This window comes from Taudactylus pleione, unplaced genomic scaffold (assembly GCF_031769625.1).
Source record: "Taudactylus pleione unplaced genomic scaffold, aTauple2 ptg000770l, whole genome shotgun sequence".
NCBI classification, from domain to species: domain Eukaryota; kingdom Metazoa; phylum Chordata; class Amphibia; order Anura; family Myobatrachidae; genus Taudactylus; species Taudactylus pleione.
In genome coordinates, this window is record NW_028285172.1 from 1,255,153 (window position 1) to 1,279,149 (window position 23,997).

Sequence of the window (23,997 nt, forward strand, 5' to 3'; positions counted from 1 at the left end):
GGTGTTAGGAAGAAGTGCAGAATAATGACGTTTCTTCCTAAGAGAAAGTGACGCGCGAGAAGCGAGGACCCGACGTAGGCGCACAGCAGCGATATTCCAGGAAAAGAGTTTATAGGAAATGATAAACTTAAGGGGTGAATAATTCGGTGCTGGGATAACTTGGAGCTGCTGTACCTCCATCATTAGGCTCCGATACAGAGACGTCTTCCCATGAATCCAGAGTCTTCCCTGCAGCAGAAAGATTTCCGTCTGGCTCATGTACAAGCGCTGATTACACGGCAGAAGCCAGAACGCTGACATACGGACACTTCGGGCAACAATTACTAAGCGGCGGTTTGATGGCGGGTTCTATTCTGTTCTAAACCCCGGCGGTTTGGTGGCGGTTTTGCAGCGTTTTTTAAATGACAGCCTTGTTCTGTTCTATTCTAAAATGCATTTTGACTGCGGTTTGGCGGCGGTTTTGCTATCTGCAGATTTACTAAGGCCAAAACCGCTGCAAAACTGCTGTCAAAACACATTTTAGAATAGAATAGAAAGGGCTGTCATTTAGAAACTGCTGCAAAACCGCCACCAAACCGCCGGGGTTTAGAACAGAATAGAAACCGCCACCAAACCGCCGGGGTTTAGAATAAAATAGAAACCGCTGCTTAGTAAATTTTGCCCTTCAGCTTAGAAGACACTGTCGAGCCTTAGGAACATGCCTGAGCCTCGGCTGACAGCCCTTTTTTCTGCCATCATATAGCTCATAAGGCAGATTGCGATGTGAAGGCACTAGACAGCTGCGCGGATATATACAGAAGGCGCGCAGGAATGGCGCCTGCCCCGGAGGTAGGTATTACTGGATAAACCTGTGCAGCCGAGAGTTAATACAAATGTCACTACACATGAATTATGGTCCTTTCAGGACGGCTGCCGGGAGTCACAGGTTGTTCTGCCTTGTCGCTCGGTGTCATGTCACAATGGATAAACGGCCGGTAACGCCATCCCTGCTGTAATAGTGCTGTTAGGTTAGATGCGTCTCGCTCAGCTCTGGGAGAAACACTTATCACAGGAAAATGCCTGACAGTGTGCCGATCCGCTCACAGCGTATACCGCCTGTAATTCTTCTTCCATTACGGAAGCTGGCATGCTCTCATGTCTGGTCAGGACCCCACTCACATATGGGACACATCACTTCTCATTGTAACGTACAGAGTGCAGCACATCGCATCTCAGCACAGGGAAAGGGCCTCAGTCACACAACAAGCAGGACAGGTGTGACCATTATCTACAGTACAAACAGCGGAGGCAGCCATTTTCTGCAGAAGGCCTCACAGTCCACTGACATCACTGAGGCCCACAGTCACTACAGTACCGTGATGTGCGGTGAGGTGAGGCAGAGCCTCTCCTGTCATACTCCAGAGCTTTCACAATAAAAATGTATAGAAAATATAAATCTCCTCTTTGTATTATTCTAATCATTTGTATAGTCACAACTCTGGAGTAATAAGTGTATGGGAGGTGAGGCGCTGCCTCCCCCGTGTACCTCTTCCTGCACCTCCCTGATCTAACCTCACCTAATTCCCAGCACTATATACTGTACAGCACCTTTATATAATGCCCACATGTATCCCCGGGCACATATATGTATCTGTAACTCTTATACTAGCCAGTGCCTCCCCAGCCATTTACCTCACCGCACGTCACTGCCAGTGCCTCCCCAGCCATTTACCTCACCGCACGTCACTGCCAGTGCCTCCCCAGCCATGTACCTCACAGCACGTTTCAGTCTCGGGTATAGATAGACATTTCCATACTGTAACAGAAGCTAATATACTTATTATTGTAGAACCATTAAGAAAACTGATGTACAGGAAAAAGGAGCAATAATTAGATTACACCACCAGTTTCTATACTGTAGCGTGTTACTCCCACATCCCATCCCACCATACGCCAGCCCACATCCCACCATACTCCATCCCACCCTACCCCAAGTCCCTGGACCTGTACTGACGCTCAGAGCTTCCCATCAGCTGACCAGTAATAGAGGTATTTATAGGATTACATGAGGCCCCTGCTGGCAGCGGGTGGTATTACACAAACTGCAGTCCCCAGGGCCATTTTCTGCGCTCTCCTGCCTCATTTACTGACAGGAAATCAGACGCTGATCCCTATGGATTCCCGGACCGACTATGCACGCCCCTGATCCCCATGGAATCCCGGACCGACTATGCACTCCCCTGATCTCCATGGAATCCCGGACCGAAAATGCACATCCCTGATCCCCATGGAATCCTGGACCGACTATGCACGCCACTGATCCCTATATTTCTCATCTGCTCGGTCATGTAGGGATCAGTGATCTCTGTGCAAGCTACACTTCCCCTCCATCACATAGGGATCTCTTTGCAAGCTGCATTTCTCCTCAGCTCGGTCATGAAGGGATCTATAGGGATCAGCGATCTCTTTACAGAGCTGAGGAGAAATGCAGCTTGCAATGTAGGGATCAGTCATCTCTGTGCAAGTATCCATTTTGCATCTGTTTTGTAAAAGACAGAACTAAGGAGAGACACACAGTACAGATGAGCTGTCTATGCTGCCTGTAGTGACTAAGGAGAGACACACAGTACAGATGAGCTGTCTATGCTGCCTGTAGTGACTAAGGAGAGACACACAGTACAGATGAGCTGTCTATGCTGCCTGTAATGACTAAGGAGAGACACACAGTACAGATGAGCTGTCTATGCTGCCTGTAATGACTAAGGAGAGACACACAGTACAGATGAGCTGTCTATGCTGCCTGTAATGACTAAGGAGAGACACACAGTACAGATGAGCTGTCTATGCTGCCTGTAATGACTAAGGAGAGACACACAGTACAGATGAGCTGTCTATGCTGCCTGTAATGACTAAGGAGAGACACACAGTACAGATGAGCTGTCTATGCTGCCTGTAATGACTAAGGAGAGACACACAGTACAGATGAGCTGTCTATGCTGCCTGTAATGACTAAGGAGAGACACACAGTACAGATGAGCTGTCTATGCTGCCTGTAATGACTAAGGAGAGACACACAGTACAGATGAGCTGTCTATGCTGCCTGTAATGACTAAGGAGAGACACACAGTACAGATGAGCTGTCTATGCTGCCTGTAATGACTAAGGAGAGACACACAGTACAGATGAGCTGTCTATGCTGCCTGTAATGACTAAGGAGAGACACACAGTACAGATGAGCTGTCTATGCTGCCTGTAATGACTAAGGAGAGACACACAGTACAGATGAGCTGTCTATGCTGCCTGTAATGACTAAGAACAATAATAACTTTCCCAATTGTTAAAGGATTTCATATATTTTGTTTTGTTATCCCATTTACAGCAGGTTCTCTGCAACGATCATCCCCATACAGAGCAAAGCTTTATTCCGCTAGTTATCTCTAAATGCTTATACTGAGCTTTACAACATAACCCCTCATCTACCGTACTCTGCCAACTGGCACCAATACGCTTAGAATTAGTCATTCAACACTCAGCTCCTTCCAAGTTTTGTTTTAATTGAACAAATTACAAACTCACAAGTCTACAGTCTGCTCATTACTGGAGGAATATTGGTTTTTGGAATAAAGATTTAGGATCAAGCCGCAATTGTGCTTTTATAACAACAAATCCAAGTTATTTGCTGGCGTTGCAAGGATTTTCCCTTGTTATTATTTCTAAACTTTTCTAAAAAAAAACCAGTCCCCCGAGTTTGTACAAAGTTGTTGGCTAACGTGAGAGACCGTATTCAAAGAGACAAGGCAGCTAAATCCCCCACAAGGCTGTGTTTGAAATCGATTTGTTTTACAGAACCATCGAAGAAGACCGGCAAAATGTTCTATTTACAGCCCTGCCTTTTACCAATGCCAGGAATAATATTTCATTTTTAATTTTGTGCCATTAGAAAAAAAAATCTGACCATCTGCTTAGCAATCAGCCGCTGTTCATTAGTAGTTGTGGTGAAACGCGTTGCACAGCAGTATTTGTGAATATGACCTTCAACCAGCTGGCAAAAGAATAACACTTAGAAAGTTTGAAAGGAATGTGTCACAGCAATAAAAAGCCGCTTGGTTGTTTTACAGCAAGTTAGCAGCGTCCACCGTAAAATGAGAGAAACGATGTTCACATATTGATTAATTACACATTAGTCTATGGTATGTTATAGGCGGAATTCTAAACGGAAATCCCTTCCAGAGGGTACAAAAAACACAAGTTTGTAGCGTACAGTACAGTTCATACAATAGTAATACAGCGTCTCAGGCTGCCGGATCCCTACTTGTGCCCAGAAACCGTCTCTCACAATTACAAACATTTTTTCTAGACCTTCAATGTTGAATAAGGCCACAAATGCTGCATCTATATTATACATCAATGCTCTGCAATGGTGTCAGGCAGTAGTCTCAGAGGTTCCGCACGGCTATGAATCTACGCGGCTCCGGGCTCGCTGTTGAATGCATCATTTAGAGAAAGAAAATAAAGTGCATTTGTAACAAAAGAAAACACACAGCGTGCTGCTCGTGTCCACACCTGACAATATCCGCCACCGAGGGAAAACTTGTGTATAGAAAAAAGGATCTAGAAAAATTCTGCACTATGGCGGAGTCCCGTTGAGAAACGGAATGGTCATCCCTGTTTTGAGTAGGACAATATAAACACAAAGACTCCCAACGGTGCAGAGGACGACCGCCAGAGCGGCTTTCAGGAAAGAAGTTCTGCTTCTGACAAAGGAGCTGGGCGCCATGATGCTGAGCAGCGCTGTACTCACGCCCAAAGTGTACAGTATGGAGATGCCGGTGTTTAAAGCAACGATCTTTCCGAATTTTGCAAAGGGCGCAATGATGCAAAAGAAGAGAGGGATGGTGGCGATGACAGTCGTTATTGCGCTGGACACGATGGCAACACCAACATGGCGGATGGCCTCTGTGACTCGCCACTGACGGCACGCCACTCGATCCTGAAAAGGAAAGATGAAAATATTAGGTAACAAATGTTGCGGCCAGTGTCCATTTTCCATTAGAACCATTTATAAATATAAAACTAACAGAATATTAAAGGAAAAGGTTGTTACTTCCATCAGGACCAGCCTCCCCACCCTCCCCACTCTCCTCTCGCTCCATCTCCACCTTTCTATCTTATTGCACGTAACAGGCTCATGGGGGCAACTGAATCAGCAGCGATGGTGCCGGGTGTAGGTGCCCCAACCGTTTCTGCAGCACCCCGGGACCATCACCATCGCAGATTGTCCTTCACGCCCCATAAAGAGGTGCAGGAAAATCTGTGATATTGGGGGACAGTAGTAAGAGGTGATGGGCAGAGACGTACATTGCCACTAATTGCCTGTCCCTAAAATGCATTGGTTTCCCTCAATAGCATGCCCAATGCACTTACTCTTCTCACCTAAGGTAAAAGCGTACCTCGGTGTGAGGAAAGAGTTGTACATGTGGCATGAGGTCCAACCTCTGACCATAAGAGGTGTACACGTGGCATGAGGTCCAACCTCTGACCACAGGAGGTGTACATGTGGCATGAAGTCCAACCTCTGACCACAGGAGGTGTACATGTGGCATGAAGTCCAACCTCTGACCACAAGTCAATGTCGTTAAGGACACTACCGGGGACACACTACATGATATCGCTCATGGAGAGAATCATGTAGTGAATATGCGCCTTTACAATCTAAAAGGTGTGGAGAACACAATGTAGCGGAATAACAATTGCAGCTGCTGGCAGGGAAGTGCCAAGCCTCCAGTAATACAGCAGCTACTGGTGCCTGGCGTTTCTCTGCAGCTAGTCGTGGCGCGGGACTGTCAGACTGAGGAGACAAAGCATGATCCAGCCACTACTGACAGTCAGCTGATGTCAGCCGTAATGGTACAACCATAATGGCACAAGCATAACGTCAGCCGTAACGGTACAACCATAATGGCACAAGCATAACGTCAGCCGTACCGGTACAACCATAATGGCACAAGCATAACGTCAGCCGTAACGGTACAACCATAATGGCACAAGCATAACGTCAGCCGTAACGGTACAACCATAATGGCACAAGCATAACGTCAGCCGTGGTGCACTATTTATCCTAACTACACTTCCGTACTCTTGTGGTTCTAGCGATGAAGGGGCCAAAAGTGTTTTATTTTTTTCCTTGTGCGATGTTTTTCATTTGCGCTGAATAAGATTTGCTTTCTCTAATACACACCCTGTCGCATGCATCTCATACACAGTCACGGTACAGACTCTGACGCACGCACCAAGAAGTGTATAAGAAATGCGTTGGTCGTTCCTAGTCGGTTACAGGGGATTGGCTAATCAGACGCAGGTGTAGCGTAATATGAGCATGCTATTGGAGCGACACCGGCTTGTTACTGAAAGCGGTTGTGTACAGAGTTGCTGAATTGCTCACATTGGAGGCCATCATCAGACGGATGATCTGCACCTATCATAGGGCTGGTGAACGTTTCATTGGTGCGACCAATGGTGGCGTCTAAAGATACAGAAAGCATGATGGCAACGTCTGTAGCCCCTGACAGTGGGCGTCTCAGTCCATACACATTTGGATGCACCAGGGGAGGACATTGCGACTTTCGGCTAATGCCGCTACAGACGCAACTGCTGCAAAAGTCGTAAGGAAGGCCGCAACTGCGTCCAACTCAGAATTACACCCTATGAGATGGGATCCAGTCTCCCACAACAGACCCCACCCCCACAACAGACCCCACCCTCAGTAGAGCTTCCCAGGCTGGTGTTCCGTCCGTGTACATTTCTGTCACCCATTGTATTTCAGTCCTCAGCAAGGGTAGAAAGCTGCGTACATTCAGGCATAGCGCTATTTCCATGTAATTACTATAAATGAGGCGTAGCCAGGTTGGATACTCACCTCCATGAGATGCACAGGGAGGTGCTCTCCGGCTAGAAGGTAACCCTCCACCAAATGGACACAATAATCCACCGATGAGCCCACAAGGATGGAAAGGGAAATTGCCTCCACGGCTCCCATCTCCCAGCCCAGCCAGTACATGATGGTCACCACTAAGCACACCACACCTGCAAGACAGAATGGGAGAAACGCGTCACTGCTCTCACTCACTGCCATCTTCATGTTACCGAGTACAGGTGACATGGGTGTATATAGCATGGTACGCGGAGCACCTCCACCTGATCCAACACATACATAGCTCTGACCCCTCCCCAATAGTTCGGTGCACTGACACTAACAAGGGAAGCAGTAAGGAGAGGGGCTGGATCCTGGAGAGGAAGAAGCGTAAATCCTATAAAATGAACAGTACAGGATATAAAAGCATTTGGTAGAGTTGGCTAAACCTTAATACCAGGCAGATAGACCGAATACATGCACCCCCACAAATGGCGTGGCCTATATGAAAGTGAGTGTGGCTTCATGACAATGTGGGTGTTGCTCTAGGGACTTCTGGGGGTTTTGGGTTCATCATTATGAACGTGGTTTGAACAGATAATGGATCAAAAACAAAAAAAAACTTATAACAGCTGCTGTACAGTAGGTTTCCCGGCTCAGAAGATCATCAGCCTATTTGTCCTATACAGCAGTAATAATAATAACACAGAGGTCCCAGCTTTTATTATTAGCACGACGGCCAGGAGAAGCACAAGCAGCAATCACCCAAATTCACTTTATAAGTAAGGGGGGGCGGTCAGCGCTTCATAAAAACGTATAAACCACTAGCTGACGTTCCCGTGCGTTGCCTGGGTTTAAATCTTAAAATTAAATTTTATTATGTGATGTTGTCCAAATCCATCCAGTGCAGGCTCCCGGGTCACAGTTCTGCCCAGCATACACCAACGGAAGGTCAGACTAGGACCCTCACCCCCCTAACACCATGCCAGGAACCAACTGGACCACCTCGCAATGGTTTCATCCCAATTGGTGCAGGGGTGTCCGAATAAATGGACAGACAGACATTCTAACAGACTAATGAATTTTATATATAATCTCCCCCCACCCTCTCTCCTTCCCACTCCCTTCCCTCTCCCTCCTTCCCCCTCTCTCTCCTTCCCTCTGTCCCTCTCCCTCCTTCCCCCTGTCCCTCTCCATCCTTCCCCCTCTCTCTCCTTCCCTCTGTCCCTCTCCCTCCTTCCCCCTCTCTCTCCTTCCCTCTGTCCCTCTCCCTCCTTCCCCCTCTCTCTCCTTCCCTCTGTCCCTCTCCCTCCTTCCCCCTCTCTCCTTCCCTCTGTCCCTCTCCCTCCTTCCTTCCCTCCCTGTCACTCCTTCCCCCTCTCTCCTTCCCTCCTTCCCCCTCCCTCCTTCCCTCCTTCCTTCCCTCTACTCCCCTCCCTCCTTCCTTCCTTCCCTCCTTCCACCTCCCTCCTTCCTTTCCTACCCCTCCCTCCTTCCTTCCTTCCCTCCACCTCCCTCTCCTTACCCTCCCTCCTTCCTTCCCCCTCCCTCCCTCTCCCTCCCTCTGTCCCTCTCCCTCCTTCCCCCTCTCTCTCCTTCCCTCTGTCCCTCTCCCTCCTTCCCCCTCTCTCTCCTTCCTTCCACCTCTCTCCTTCCCTCTGTCCCTCTCCCTCCTTCCCCCTCTCTCTCCTTCCCTCTGTCCCTCTCCCTCCTTCCCCCTCTCTCTCCTTCCCTCTCCCTCCTTCCCCCTCTCTCTCCTTCCCTCTCCCTCCTTCCCCCTCTCTCTCCTTCCCTCTCCCTCCTTCCCCTTCTCTCTTCTTCCCTCTGTCCCTCTCTCTCCCCCCCCCCCTCCCTCCTTGCCTCTGTCCCTCTCTCTCCTTCCCCCCCTCCCTCCCTTCCCCCTCCTTCCTTCCTTCCTTCCCCCCCTCCCTCCCTTCCCCCTCCTTCCCCCTCCTTCCCCCTCCCTCCTTCCTTCCTTCCTTCCCTCTACCTCCCTCCTTCCCTCCTTCCTTCCCCATCCCTTCCTTCCCCCTCCCTCCTTCCCTCTCCTTCCTTCCTTCCCCCTCCCTCCTTCCCTCTCCTTCCTTCCTTCCATCCCCTTCCCTCTCCTTCCTTCCTTCCATCCCCTTCCCTCTCCTTCCTTCCATCCCCTTCCTTCCTTCCATCCCCCTCCTTCCTTCCCTACCTCCCCCTTCCCCCTCCTTCCTTCCCCCTCGGAGTCATGGTGGAATTGATTTAGATACAGTGGGGGAAACCAGAGCAGCGGTAACTGTAATCTACTATTAATACTACTAGAAGGGTAGAATGTGTTTAATAAGTTGCTCCCCATCACCCCCTCTCCCTCCCCATCCCTCCCCATCACCCCCTCTCCCTCCCCATCACCCCCTCTCCCTCCCCATCACCCCCTCTCCCTCCCCATCACCCCCTCCCTCCTTCCCTCTCCTTCCTTCCTTCCATCCCCTTCCCTCTCCTTCCTTCCTTCCATCCCCTTCCCTCTCCTTCCTTCCTTCCTTCCATCCCCCTCCTTCCTTCCCCCTCCTTCCTTCCCCCTCCCTCCTTCCCTCTCCTTCCTTCCTTCCTTCCTTCCATCCCCTTCCCTCTCCTTCCTTCCTTCCTTCCATCCCCTTCCCTCTCCTTCCTTCCTTCCTTCCATCCCCCTCCTTCCTTCCCCCTCCTTCCTTCCCCCTCCTTCCTTCCCCCTCCTTCCCCCTCCTTCCCTCTCCCTCGGAGTCATGGTGGAATTGATTTAGATACAGTGGGGGAAACCAGAGCAGCGGTAACTGTAATCTACTATTAATACTACTAGAAGGGTAGAATGTGTTTAATAAGTTGCTCCCCATCACCCCCTCTCCCTCCCCTCTCCCTCCCCATCACCCCCTCTCCCTCCCCATCCCTCCCCATCACCCCCTCTCCCTCCCCATCCCTCCCCATCACCCCCTCTCCCTCCCCATCACCCCCTCTCCCTCCCCATCCCTCCCCATCACCCCCTCTCCCTCCCCATCCCCCCCATCACCCCCTCTCCCTCCCCATCCCTCCCCATCACCCCCTCTCCCTCCCCATCCCTCCCCCAGCCAGCTAATATTCTCTGTGCTCAGCCTGTATTATCTTTATATAATGAAGAGGAGGGGTCTGAGTATGAGGACTAATCACAAGCCTCAGCAGCAGCACGGATCTAGGCCTAGGGGCACCGTAGTCAGTTATTGTTACTGGGCATGCTCAGATCAATCTATGGATACACAGGGGTCTATGTACTAAAGCCTTGGAGACAGAATGTGGATGGAGAGAAAGTACCAACCAATCAGCTCCTGTCATGTTTCAGACACAGCATGTGACGTGACAGGAGCTGATTGGTTGGTACTTTCTCTCCAAAGCTTAGTACATAGACCCCACAGTCAGTCACCCCGAGCTCTCCAGCCTCTGCCAGCCACTCCCTGGCATCAGTGGGTATTATACACAACTGGGGCAGCTACATTAGTGTCTTCCTGACCTGGATACTCTCACATCTCGGCTGCTATCTACTATGCTCAGGCCCTGTAATACCCTAGTGCAGTGCTTCCCAAACTGTGCACCATGGCACCCTGGGGTGCCTCGGGACACGTGCTGGGGTGCCTCGGGTTGGTGGTCCAGCAAGAAATCAAATTATTTATGGTCAAAGTAAATGTAAATGTGTTGACAAAAAGAAGTGTAGACTAGTGTAGAGATGCCGGCGGTGGGGATGCTGACTAGTGTAGAGATGCCGGCGGTGGGGATGCCGACTAGTGTAGAGATGCCGGCGGTGGGGATGCCGACTAGTGTAGGGATGCCGGCGGTGGGGATGCCGACTAGTGTAGGGATGCCGGCGGTGGGGATGCCGACTAGTGTAGGGATGCCGGCGGTGGGGATGCCGACTAGTGTAGGGATGCCGGCGGTGGGGATGCCGACTAGTGTAGGGATGCCGGCGGTGGGGATGCCGACTAGTGTAGGGATGCCGGCGGTGGGGATGCCGGCGGTGGGGATGCCGACTAGTGTAGGGATGCCAGTGGTGGGGATGCCGGTGGTGGGGATGCCGACTAGTGTCGGGATGCCGGTGGTGGGGATGCCGACTAGTGTCTGGATGCCGGTGGTGGGGATGCCGACTAGTGTAGGGATGCCGGTGGTGGGGATGCCGACTAGTGTAGGGATGCCGGTGGTGGGGATGCCGACTAGTGTAGGGATGCCGGTGGTGGGGATGCCGACTAGTGTAGGGATGCCGGTGGTGGGGATGCCGACTAGTGTAGGGATGCCGGTGGTGGGGATGCTGACTAGTGTAGGGATGCCGGAGCCGGAATCCCATCACCATTCATAATGTTGACCACCGGGAATTAAATGACATCCCCTCGGGAGCCTTCCTGCTTACTCTCCTGTGTTTCATAATCCAGCAGATTCCAAATATTTCCCCAGTTATATGATTGTATAGAAATGGTTACAAAACTATCGCTGCATACACACCTATAGCTACAACTATCCAATCTGTGTGCTGGGATGGAAGATCTGGTAACGTATGGGAGCAAATAACAAGAGAAAGTTGCTCCCAGGTGCTGGAAAATGGACCAAATTCTTCTTCCCACCAGACAGATTGGACACAGACTCTCTAATCACTTACCTGCAGCCAGACGATGCCCCTGCGATACATAATATCACTTACTAGTCATGGCTCTGCGCTCATGGCTTAGTATTCATGGCTCTGTACTCAAGGCTCTGCACTCATGGCTCAGTACACATGGCTCTGCGGTCATGGCTTAGTATTCATGGCTCTTGGCTCAGTACACATGGCTCTGCAGTCATGGCTCAGTACACATGGCTCTGCGGTCATGGCTCTGGCTCAGTACCCTGGCTCTGGCACTGCGGTCATGGCTCTGTACTCATGGCGCTGCACACATGGCTCTGGCTCAGTACCCAAGACTCTGGCTCTGCGCTCATGGCTCTGGCGCTGCACACATGGCTCTGGCTCAGTACCCAAGACTCTGGCTCTGCGCTCATGGCTCTGGCGCTGCACACATGGCTCTGGCTCAGTACTCATAGCGCTGCACATATGGCTTTGGCTAAGCGCTCATGGCTCTGGCGCTGCACACATGGCTCTGCGCTCATGGCTCTGGCTCAGTACCCAAGGCCTAGTGCTTATGGCTCAGTATGACACTTTGTCCATAACACACATGAGACATTGATATACCGGAGACCCAGGACATACAGTAAATGGAAGCAGCAGAACCACATGTAAGAGCTGATGCTTATTCCCTGCACATAGGGCACAGCACAGACATGTACCTAATATTGTGAGCAGGACGGGGATCAGGAGCAGGATGTGCGTGGTGAAGATGGCTACCGCGGCCACACAGATGACAAGCGACAGAATCAGGCCGTACAGGGCACTCTGCACACCTAGAAGACAGAATAGCGCCAGTCACTTCTCATGTACACAGAGCAGCGTAAAGTGCGCCTCACAGGGCGCAAGCAGCCATTTTGCGGCCTTACACAATATTAATGCACCATACAGTAACGGCTCTAGCTTCTGGAATATTAATATTTATCAGGAGTTGTGAATTTTCGGTAGATTATGTATAATATAAGACACTAAGCTTTAGGAAACGACGCTTTCATCCTGGTAATATAATAGTGCGTTACGTTAGCTAACTTCATACTATATACTTTATTGACCCATTGAACAGATTGAATTGCTAGCTTCTGGGGCCTCTCAGGACACAGTATAGGATCTGCAATGCCGCATATTTATATACAAGCTAAAAACCATGAAAGTGTCAGCTCTATGGCCCAGCTTGATTATAGGCTGCTGTACAGGACGCTGTCATTGAAAGGACACGTTACTCGCTCTCTGATCAGACTGCGCTTTGTAGCCATTGGCTTGTACCAGTGTATAAATGGTTCAGGCTCTGTCAGACGTATTACACAGACGGAGAGATGTAAGTGGCCTTTTCCTAATGAAGCGATTTAACATTATATTGTTTAATACAACATTTCCTCATGATAAATTCATACAGATTCCTCAAACCTGCTGGTAAGAACCGTGTAGCAGTGTTTGCAGAGAGCGGTTACTTGGAAGTATGTGAATACAATGAGGCACAGTGATAGCAGCTGTCCTGGGAGTGACAATGCTGGTAAGAACCGTGTAGCAGTGTTTGCAGAGAGCGGTTATTTGGAAGTATGTGAATACAATGAGGCACAGTGATAGCAGCTGTCCTGGGAGCGACAATGGTGTAAGAGCCGTGTAGCAGTGTTTGCAGAGAGCGGTTACTTGGAAGTATGTGAATACAATGAGGCACAGTGATAGCAGCTGTCCTGGGAGTGACAATGCTGGTAAGAGCCGTGTAGCAGTGTTTGCAGAGAGCGGTTATTTGGAAGTATGTGAATACAATGAGGCACAGTAATAGCAGCTGTCCTGGGAGTGACAATGGTGTAAGAGCCGTGTAGCAGTGTTTGCAGAGAGCGGTTATTTGGAAGTATGTGAATACAATGAGGCACAGTGATAGCAGCTGTCCTGGGAGTGACAATGCTGGTAAGAGCCGTGTAGCAGTGTTTGCAGAGAGCGGTTATTTGGAAGTATGTGAATACAATGAGGCACAGTAATAGCAGCTGTCCTGGGAGTGACAATGGTGTAAGAGCCGTGTAGCAGTGTTTGCAGAGAGCGGTTATTTGGAAGTATGTGAATACAATGAGGCACAGTGATAGCAGCTGTCCTGGGAGTGACAATGGTGTAAGAGCCGTGTAGCAGTGTTTGCAGAGAGCGGTTACTTGGAAGTAAGTGAATACAATGAGGCACAGTGATAGCAGCTGTCCTGGGAGTGACAATGCTGGTAAGAGCCGTGTAGCAGTGTTTGCAGAGAGCGGTTATTTGGAAGTATGTGAATACAATGAGGCACAGTGACAGCAGCTGTCCTGGGAGTGACAATGCTGGTAAGAGCCGTGTAGCAGTGTTTGCAGAGAGCGGTTATTTGGAAGTATGTGAATACAATGAGGCACAGTGACAGCAACTGTCCTGGGAGTGACAATGCTGGTAAGAGCCGTGTAGCAGTGTTTGAAGAGAGCGGTTATTTGGAAGTATGTGAATACAATGAGGCACAGTGATAGCAGCTGTCCTGGGAGTGACAATGGTGTAAGAGCCGTGTAGCAGTGTTTGCAGAGAGCGGTTATTTGGAAGTATGTGAATACAATGAGGCACAGTGATAGCAGCTGTCCTGGGAGTGACAATGCTGTAAGAGCCGTGTAGCAGTGATTGCAGAGAGAAGTTATTTGGAAGTATGTGAATACAATGAGGCACAGTGATAGCAGCTGTCCTGGGAGTGACAATGGTGTAAGGGCCGTGTAGCAGTGTTTGCAGAGAGCGGTTATTGGGAAGTATGTGAATACAATGAGGCACAGTGACAGCAGCTGTCCTGGGAGTGACAATGGTGTAAGGGCCGTGTAGCAGTATTTGCAGAGAGCGGTTATTTGGAAGTATGTGAATACAATGAGGCACAGTGACAGCAGCTGTCCTGGGAGTGACAATGCTGGTAAGAGCCGTGTAGCAGTGTTTGCAGAGAGCGGTTACTTGGAAGTATGTGAATACAATGAGGCACAGTGACAGCAGCTGTCCTGGGAGTGACAATGCTGGTAAGAGCATTGCAGCAGTGTATGCAGAGAGCGGTTACTTGGAAGTATGTGAATACAATGAGGCACAGTGACAGCAGCTGTCTTGGGAGTGACAATGCTGGTAAGAGCCGTGTAGCAGTGTATGCAGGGAGAGGTTATTTGGAAGTATGTGAATACAATGAGGCACAGTGACAGCAGCTATCCAGGGAGTGACAATGGTGTAAGGGCCATGTAGCAGTGTTTGCTGAGAGCGGTTACTTGGAAGTATGTGAATACAATGAGGCACAGTGATAGCAGCTGTCCTGGGAGTGACAATGGTGTAAGAGCCGTGTAGCAGTGTTTGCAGAGAGCGGTTATTGGGAAGTATGTGAATACAATGAGGCACAGTGACAGCAGCTGTCCTGGGAGTGACAATGCTGGTAAGAGCCGTGTAGCAGTGATTGCAGAGAGCGGTTATTGGGAAGTATGTGAATACAATGAGGCACAGTGACAGCAGCTGTCCTGGGAGTGACAATGCTGGTAAGAGCCGTGTAGCAGTGTTTGCAGAGAGCGGTTATTGGGAAGTATGTGAATACAATGAGGCACAGTGACAGCAGCTGTCCTGGGAGCGACAATGGTGTAAGGGCCGTGTAGCAGTGTTTGCAGAGAGCGGTTATTTGGAAGTATGTGAATACAATGAGGCACAGTGATAGCAGCAGTCCTGGGAGTGAAAATGCTGGTAAGAGCCGTGTAGCAGTGTTTGCAGAGAGCGGTTACTTGGAAGTATGTGAATACAATGAGGCACAGTGATAGCAGCTGTCCTGGGAGTGACAATGGTGTAAGGGCCATGTAGCAGTGTTTGCTGAGAGCGGTTATTTGGAAGTATGTGAATACAATGAGGCACAGTGACAGCAGCAGTCCTGGGAGTGACAATGCTGGTAAGAGCCGTGTAGCAGTGTTTGGAGAGAGCGGTTATTTGGAAGTATGTGAATACAATGAGGCACAGTGACAGCAGCTGTCTTGGGAGTGACAATGGTGTAAGAGCCGTGTAGCAGTGTTTGCAGAGAGCGGTTATTTGGAAGTATGTGAATACAATGAGGCACAGTGACAGCAGCTGTCCTGGGAGTGACAATGCTGGTAAGAGCCATGTAGCAGTGTTTGCAGAGAGCGGTTACTTGGAAGTATGTGAATACAATGAGGCACAGTGACAGCAGCTGTCCTGGGAGTGACAATGGTGCAAGGGCCGTGTAGCAGTGTTTGCAGAGAGCGGTTATTTGGAAGTATGTGAATACAATGAGGCACAGTGACAGCAGCTGTCCTGGGAGTGACAATGCTGGTAAGAGCCGTGTAGCAGTGTTTGCAGAGAGCGGTTATTTGGAAGTATGTAAATACAATGAGGCACAGTGACAGCAGCAGTCCTGGGAGTGACAATGGTGTAAGAGCCGTGTAGCAGTGTTTGCAGAGAGCGGTTATTTGGAAGTATGTAAATACAATGAGGCACAGTGATAGCAGCTGTCCTGGGAGTGACAATGGTGTAAGGGCCGTGTAGCAGTGTTTGCAAAGAGCGGTTATTGGGAAGTATGTGAATACAATGAGGCACAGTGACAGCAGCTGTCCTGGGAGTGACAATGCTGTAAGAGCCGTGTAGCAGTGTATGCAGAGAGCGGTTATTTGGAAGTATGTGAATACAATGAGGCACAGTGACAGCAGCTGTCCTAGGAGTGACAATGGTGTAAGGGCCGTGTAGCAGTGTTTGCAGAGAGCGGTTATTGGGAAGTATGTGAATACAATGAGGCACAGTGACAGCAGCTGTCCTGGGAGTGACAATGGTGTAAGGGCCGTGTAGCAGTGTTTGCAAAGAGCGGTTATTGGGAAGTATGTGAATACAATGAGGCACAGTGACAGCAGCTGTCCTGGGAGTGACAATGCTGTAAGAGCCGTGTAGCAGTGTATGCAGAGAGCGGTTATTTGGAAGTATGTGAATACAATGAGGCACAGTGACAGCAGCTGTCCTAGGAGTGACAATGGTGTAAGGGCCGTGTAGCAGTGTTTGCAGAGAGCGGTTATTGGGAAGTATGTGAATACAATGAGGCACAGTGATAGCAGCTGTCCTGGGAGTGACAATGGTGTAAGAGCCGTGTAGCAGTGTTTGCAGAGAGCGGTTATTTGGAAGTATGTGAATACAATGAGGCACAGTGACAGCAGCTGTCCTAGGAGTGACAATGGTGTAAGGGCCGTGTAGCAGTGTTTGCAGAGAGCGGTTATTGGGAAGTATGTGAATACAATGAGGCACAGTGACAGCAGCTGTCCTGGGAGTGACAATGCTGTAAAACACTTTGTATGGTCACACAGCTGTAAAGCAGGCGGTGGCAGCTATCCCATCAGCCACCGTATTATACAGATGGGCCCTCGTACGCCAGACTGCGACCAGCCGCACTATGCCGTCCACTATGTGTTCCGCCATGAGCGACATGGACACTTTTGGGGAGACTGTCAAGATCACTATAGCAAAACCTGTGACCATGTCTGGGAGAGAGGAGGCATCTAATGTGACTGAGGGCAGCAACATATGCGGAAATTCACGCGTCCGTTGCGCATGCGATAGAACCACATAAGCCCTGGGGACCGCAGCCTGTACATTACTGGTGACTAGTTACGGGAATGTGCCTCCATCGCACCCCATACAGTACGTTTGTGAGCGGTCTTACCTGGATCTCGCATCTCAGTAACCCGCGCCACGCCATACTATGTGACAGTGTAAGTATCGCCATGCGTATTGCTCCGTATTAGCGTAAAACAGGACGCATCTGTATAAACACTGAGCCGCCATATTGGGTGCTACCTTAGTACGGCTCTTCTTACAGGTGGTGCGTCCTAGTGACACTGATTACTGACACTGCCAGGGACGGAGCATGCAGAATGGTGGAGGCTGAGCTGCGGCAGCGGTTACTATGACAATGTGCTCCTCCGCGTCTCACAGCTGTGTGACTATAGCGCAGAAAGTAAACGTATTCTCCAACACAAGGAGTGCAGCCATCTTGCCGCAGAGCGCGCACCAGTCACTTGCCTATGATCTCCATGAAGATCTGCTTCCAATGCTCGCAGGTCTGGAAGCCATGTTTCAGGGCGGAGTCCGCGGGGAGGTGCAGGAGCTGCTGTTGCAGGAATGACTCCCATGTCAGGTAATCTTTGTACGTCTGAAAGGAGGATTTGCCCTTGTAGGTAGTCTGTGCGGAAAGATACATAATTAATGAGGCAGCGCACATGCTCGAGAAAGCCGTCCTAGGTCACCTCTATACTGCTCCGTATATCCGAACGCTTAGCGTGTACTTAGCACTCAGAGAGAGACAGCGCACATGCTCCGTATATAAGAACGCTCAGCGTGTACTTAGCACTCAGACCTGTACATGATTCCTGCTCATTACATGACAATAGGGAAATGAGCGAGGTAACAGCACAGAGAGAGGCAGCGCACATGCTCCGTATATAAGAGCGCTCAGCGTGTACATAGCACAGAGAGAGGCAGCGCACATGCTCCGTATATAAGAGCGCTCAGCGTGTACTTAGCACTCAGAGAGAGGCAGCGCACATGCTCCATATATAAGAGCGCTCAGCGTGTACTTAGCACTCAGAGAGAGGCAGCGCACATGCTCCGTATATAAGAACGCTCAGCGTGTACTTAGCACTCATATACGGAGCATGTGCGCTGCCTCGCTCTGAGTGCTAAGTACACGCTGAGCGTTCTTATATACGGAGCATGTGCGCTGCCTCTCTCTGAGTGCTAAGTACACGCTGAGCGCTCTTATATATGGAGCATGTGCGCTGCCTCTCTCTGAGTGCTAAGTACACGCTGAGCGCTCTTATATACGGAGCATGTGCGCTGCCTCTCTCTAAGAACGCTCAGCGTGTACTTAGCACTCAGAGAGAGGCAGCGCACATGCTCCGTATATCCGAACGCTAAGCGTGTACTTAGCACTCAGACCTGTACATGATTCCTGCTCATTACATGACAATAGGGAAATGAGCGAGGTAACAGCACAGAGAGAGGCAGCGCACATGCTCCGTATATAAGAGCGCTCAGCGTGTACTTAGCACTCAGAGAGAGGCAGCGCACATGCTCCGTATATAAGAGCGCTCACCGTGTACTTAGCACTCAGAGAGGCAGCGCACATGCTCCGTATATCCGAACGCTTAGCGTGTACTTAGCACTCAGAGAGAGACAGCGCACATGCTCCGTATATAAGAACGCTCAGCGTGTACTTAGCACAGAGAGAGGCAGCGCACATGCTCCGTATATAAGAACGCTCAGCATGTACTTAGCACTCAGAGAGAGGCAGCGCACATGCTCCGTATATAAGAGCGCTCAGCGTGTACTTAGCACTCAGAGAGACAGCGCACATGCTCCGTATATAAGAGCGCTCAGCGTGTACTTAGCACTCAGAGAGAGGCAGCGCACATGCTCCGTATATCCGAACGCTCAGCGTGTACTTAGCACTCAGACCTGTACATGATTCCTGCTCATTACATGACAATAGGGAAATGAGCGAGGTAACAGCGCAGAGAGAGGCAGCGCACATGCTCCGTATATAAGAGCGCTCAGCGTGTACTTAGCACTCAGACCTGTACATGATTCCTGCTCATTACGTGACAATAGGGAAATGAGCGAGGTAACAGCACAGAGAGAGGCAGCGCACATGCTCCGTATATAAGAGCGCTCAGCGTGTACTTAGCACAGAGAGAGGCAGCACACAGGCTCTGTATATAAGAGCGCTCAGCGTGTACTTAGCACTCAGAGAGAGGCAGCGCACATGCTCTGTATATAAGAGCGCTCAGCGTGTACTTAGCACTCAGAGAGGCAGCGCACATGCTCCGTATATCCGAACGCTTAGCGTGTACTTAGCACTCAGACCTGTACATGATTCCTGCTCATTACATGACAATAGGGAAATGAGCGAGGTAACAGCACAGAGAGAGGCAGCGCACATGCTCCGTATATAAGAGCGCTCAGCGTGTACATAGCACAGAGAGAGGCAGCACATGCTCCGTATATAAGAGCGCTCAGCGTGTACATAGCACAGAGAGAGGCAGCGCACATGCTCCGTATATAAGAGCGCTCAGCGTGTACTTAGCACTCAGAGAGAGACAGCGCACATGCTCCGTATATAATAGCGCTCAGCGTGTACTTAGCACTCAGATAGATTCAGCGCTGGCACCTTCTATACTCACACTCTGATTATCAAGGTAAAGGGGACAACACTGTAATAAAATTTAATGTAGGGAACCGGCTGTCGCTGTGTTACACCGCCCTGACGTGAAGCCTGAGTCAGACTCATTTGCGGCCGCTCCTCCGTATTCCCGCCGCAATCTACTTACTTCCATATGCTAATGAGAGATTCCGCTGAAGTGAGACTGATAGAGGAAGCATGTTTCGCCCACTGCGCATCGGTCTGCAGGCGCAATCGTCATCATTAGTATTTGGACTTGTGCCAACCCCATGCCAGGTCCAAAGGATCCGCCAGCAACAAGCGTTCTACCTCCATCTGAACGCTACGATCACGCATGACTTACCGCTCAGAAATGGGTCTGTGACTCGCGATCGCATGCTCGCTGCTCAGTCACCAGCCAGAGGGCGGGATGTACTAAAGGGGAAAATGTGGTTTTCAGGGGTTTTACCACATTCCCCATATGTACAAAGCACCGGAAGGCTTCGTCCAAATGGTGTAAATCCGGAAGTCCTTCTGTCAGGAGCCATCACAAAGGTCAGGGGGCTGTCCTTTGCGATATTCTAGGTACATATCGTGGTAATCAAGCATGAAGAAATCCCGAAGACAGGCGGGATGTACCGCATTGCGGATTCGAGGCTTAGTACATCCCGCCCTTAGTTACATAGGACGGTGTGACATTATGAGGAGTCTTCCTTGCAGTGAGACTAAATAACTAGTGTCCCTGACTTTGCCTTACATTAATATTTATACCACAAACACATATTCATCGTTCTTACAGACTCAAACGCCATCGAGATCCACTGGACCTTCCCGTCCTTTACTCCGACAGCGCCATGGGAGAGCTGGCCCGGGAGCAGGTTTGGCTCAGGGATGTTCTTGCATTCAGGGTGTAACATCTGCAGTATGGAGGATATACTGTAACCTGGGGAGAGATATAGACACGGAAACAGTTCTGTGACAGAAATAAGCATTTATAAAGGAAGAGAGAACATGTATGAGATGTGTCCGAAGAGTGACCTGAGCTCCTCGCCCCAAGAACACCTTCCGTATCCAGCACAAAGTGGACCTAAGCTCCTCGCCCCAACAACACCTTCCGTATCCAGCACAAAGTAACCTGACCTCCTCGCCCGAAAAACACCTTCCGTATCCAGCACAGAGTGACCTGAGCTCCTCGCCCCAACAACACCTTCCGTATCCAGCACAAAGTGACCTGAGCTCCTCGCCCCAACAACACCTTCCGTATCCAGCACAAAGTGACCTGAGCTCCTCGCCCCAACAACACCTTCCGTATCCAGCACAAAGTGACCTGAGCTCCTCGCCCCAACAACACCTTCCGTATCCAGCACAAAGTGACCTGAGCTCCTCGCCCCAACAACACCTTCAGTATCCAGCACAGAATGACCTGAGCTCCTCGCCCCAACAACACCTTCCGTATCCAGCACAGAATGACCTGAGCTCCTCGCCCCAACAACACCTTCCGTATCCAGCACAAAGTGACCTGAGCTCCTCGCCCCAACAACACCTTCCGTATCCAGCACAAAGTGACCTGAGCTCCTCGCCCCAACAACACCTTCAGTATCCAGCACAGAATGACCTGAGCTCCTCACCCCAACACCACCTTCCATATCCAGCACAAAGTGACCTGAGCTCCTCGCCCCAACACCACCTTCCGTATCCAGCACAAACTGAACTGAGCTCCTCGCCCCAACACCACCTTCCGTATCCAGCACAAAGTGACCTGAGCTCCTCGCCCCAACACCACCTTCCGTATCCAGCACAAAGTGACTGTGGTGCTCTCGCCCTGCCGTGTACCTAGATATACGCAGACAGTGCTACAAAAGTAAAAGGGCAAATTGCTACATCAATGTACAACTGGCAAAAGTGTGATAATGGGAAGGGTCTGACTACAAGTACAAGGAAAATAGACCCCCTGCGCTCAGCTGACAGCAGCAAAAATACCCAGCACCACACGGGTCTATAAACAAGATGGCGGCATCTGGAAGAGAAGCATCAGTCTGCTGATGGGAGGCGTTGGGCAGGCGGGGCAGTCGCACAGGTGTAAGCACTCTACAGATTACTGACAGAAGGTAAAGGGCCATCTTCCGGGCTCCAGTGATAGATCAATCACTCTGTCTGGGTGGGGATAGGGAGAACATCGGTGTAATGCCTTAGTACTATCACTCTGGCTGGGTGGGGATAAGGAGAGCATCGCTGTAATGCCTTAGATCGATCACTCTGGCTGGGTGGTGATATGGAGAGCATCGCTGTAATGCCTTAGTACTATCACTCTGGCTGGGTCGTGATAAGGAGACCATCGCTGTAATGCCTTAGTACTATCACTCTGGCTGGGTGAGGATAGGGAGACCATCGCTGTAATGCCTTAGTACTATCACTCTGGCTGGGTGGGGATAAGGAGACCATCGGTGTAATGCCTTAGTACTATCACTGGCTGGGTGGGGATAAGGAGACCTTCGCTGTAATGCCTTAGATCTATCACTCTGGCTGGGTGGTGATATGGAGAGCATCGCTGTAATGCCTTAGTACTATCACTCTGGCTGGGTGGAGATAGGTAGACCATCGCTGTAATGCCTGTCGAAGCTGAATAATTGGCTGAGACAAGTTCAGTTTAAAATGTAATCGCGACGACGCCATTTTGCGACTGGCCTCAAGACACCATCTTGTGAATGGCAGTAAGACTCCATTTTAGAAAAGAAAGCTTACACAAGCGCCATTTTGTCAAAAATCCATAGTACACAATCCACAGTGCAAAATTGCTAAAAGTAGCAATTTTGCTACTCACAACGCAAAGTTGCTAAAAAGTAGCACGAACAGCTTTTTCACAATCTTCCCCAAACACCTACCGACGGTGTTTAGCAGACATAAAATAACTTTGCAACACATTAAAATCACCACAAACATATTTGAGCAGTAGCAAATTAGTGGTGTTTTCCCCTGCACTTCATGTTAAACATAGGACAACGCAAAATAGCTATTTAGACGCACATCCAGCTTTTTAGTGATCTTTCCCAAACCCATACTGGCATGCTCACACACATACACAGAAGCCTTTCCAACTTAGTGCTGGTCGCTAAGTGCCCCACAGACCCTCAAACGCACAACACAATTTAATGTCATTTCTCCCTGCATACACATTTAAAAGCAATGGTCCCGCAGCACGAAAGGAATGATTATTACTTGGTTTAATCGCAATGTCAGCATATGAAGAAATGAATGTTTCCTGTAACTATGGTTTAGTAAATGGCAAATGGACCGTGATTGGTGCCGTACTGATCTACTCTTTTCCCACAGCATTCCGGTGAGGAGATCAGAACATGCGGCTATGAAATATGAATGATAGAGAGAATAACTCCTTGAAATGTTGTATGCCATAGTTTAGACTAGAGTTATTATGCAGCGGGAAAGTGGACACAATCAGGCTGTTAGAGGCTGGTTTGAGTCTTTGCACTGACCTATGAATTGTACCGTAACGGAAGAAGCAAGAAGAGGAACCAATGAGAACCTGCCAACGTATTCTATTTTATTGCTTATCCCAGTACGGGTATATATGTGAGTGCTCTGAAACGAGATGCCAGTCTGCGGTGGTCCTGTTATGCTGTTTCGACGAAGGTTTCATTACTGATGCCGGTATCTGGTCCCAGAGCGCACGCGTATGTATTGACTGTACCTTATGATCTAATGTTTGTACAATTTAGTTTGCGCTCATTGTTAGATCATAGCGTGGTAACATCTGTACTTTTACCTGAATAATAATCTTTAGCGCGTTGGACCGCTATTCCACTGTCTTAGAGTCTTATTAATGGTATATTTAAAACACAGCGCTAATTAGCGACACCTTATGGTTTTAGGAGGTATAGGCAGGTTTTGTCTTAGAGGTTCTAGGCAGGTGAATCTTAGAGGTTTATAGGCAGGAATGTACTAAAGGTTCAGTTGCACGATTCAACAGTTGGGGGCTCGTAGGTTTATCACGTTGTCTGATACACGGTAACACTCGGTCAGTTCCCTCTCAGCAAAAGGGTGGAGGCGCCTTTTGAGAGATGCATTAGTCTTTCATTACCACAGTGTTGCTGAGAGCGTACTGCCGGTTATTGTGTAGAGGAAGCGCTGATCAGAATCCAGGGACAAGGAGAGAAAAGTTGTTTTTCTCTCATTGATAAAAGTTTAGAGGGAGTAGCATAATAGCGTTAAGGTAATAACATGTGGGTCTGGTCGCATCACTGTGTATGCGACTAGTCGCACAATTGTGTACACGTACTTCCGGTTGTGCTGCCACGTGTTTGAACA

General features: G+C 49.6%; 1 protein-coding gene across 1 annotated transcript in view; it reads right to left on the reverse strand.

Annotated features, from left to right (window-relative positions):
- Positions 1-3,384: 3,384 nt before the first annotated feature.
- The window catches only part of DISP3 (dispatched RND transporter family member 3), a 363,985-nt gene continuing 343,372 nt past the window's right edge, over positions 3,385-23,997 (reverse strand). Inside the window, exons 17-21 of the mRNA XM_088457578.1 lie at positions 20,472-20,617; positions 17,538-17,697; positions 12,173-12,286; positions 6,896-7,062; positions 3,385-4,969 (exon numbers count right to left, since the gene is read on the reverse strand). Coding sequence (XP_088313704.1) covers positions 4,607-4,969; positions 6,896-7,062; positions 12,173-12,286; positions 17,538-17,697; positions 20,472-20,617 — 950 coding nt within the window. The 3' untranslated portion in view covers positions 3,385-4,606. The remainder of the gene's footprint in view (positions 4,970-6,895; positions 7,063-12,172; positions 12,287-17,537; positions 17,698-20,471; positions 20,618-23,997) is intronic.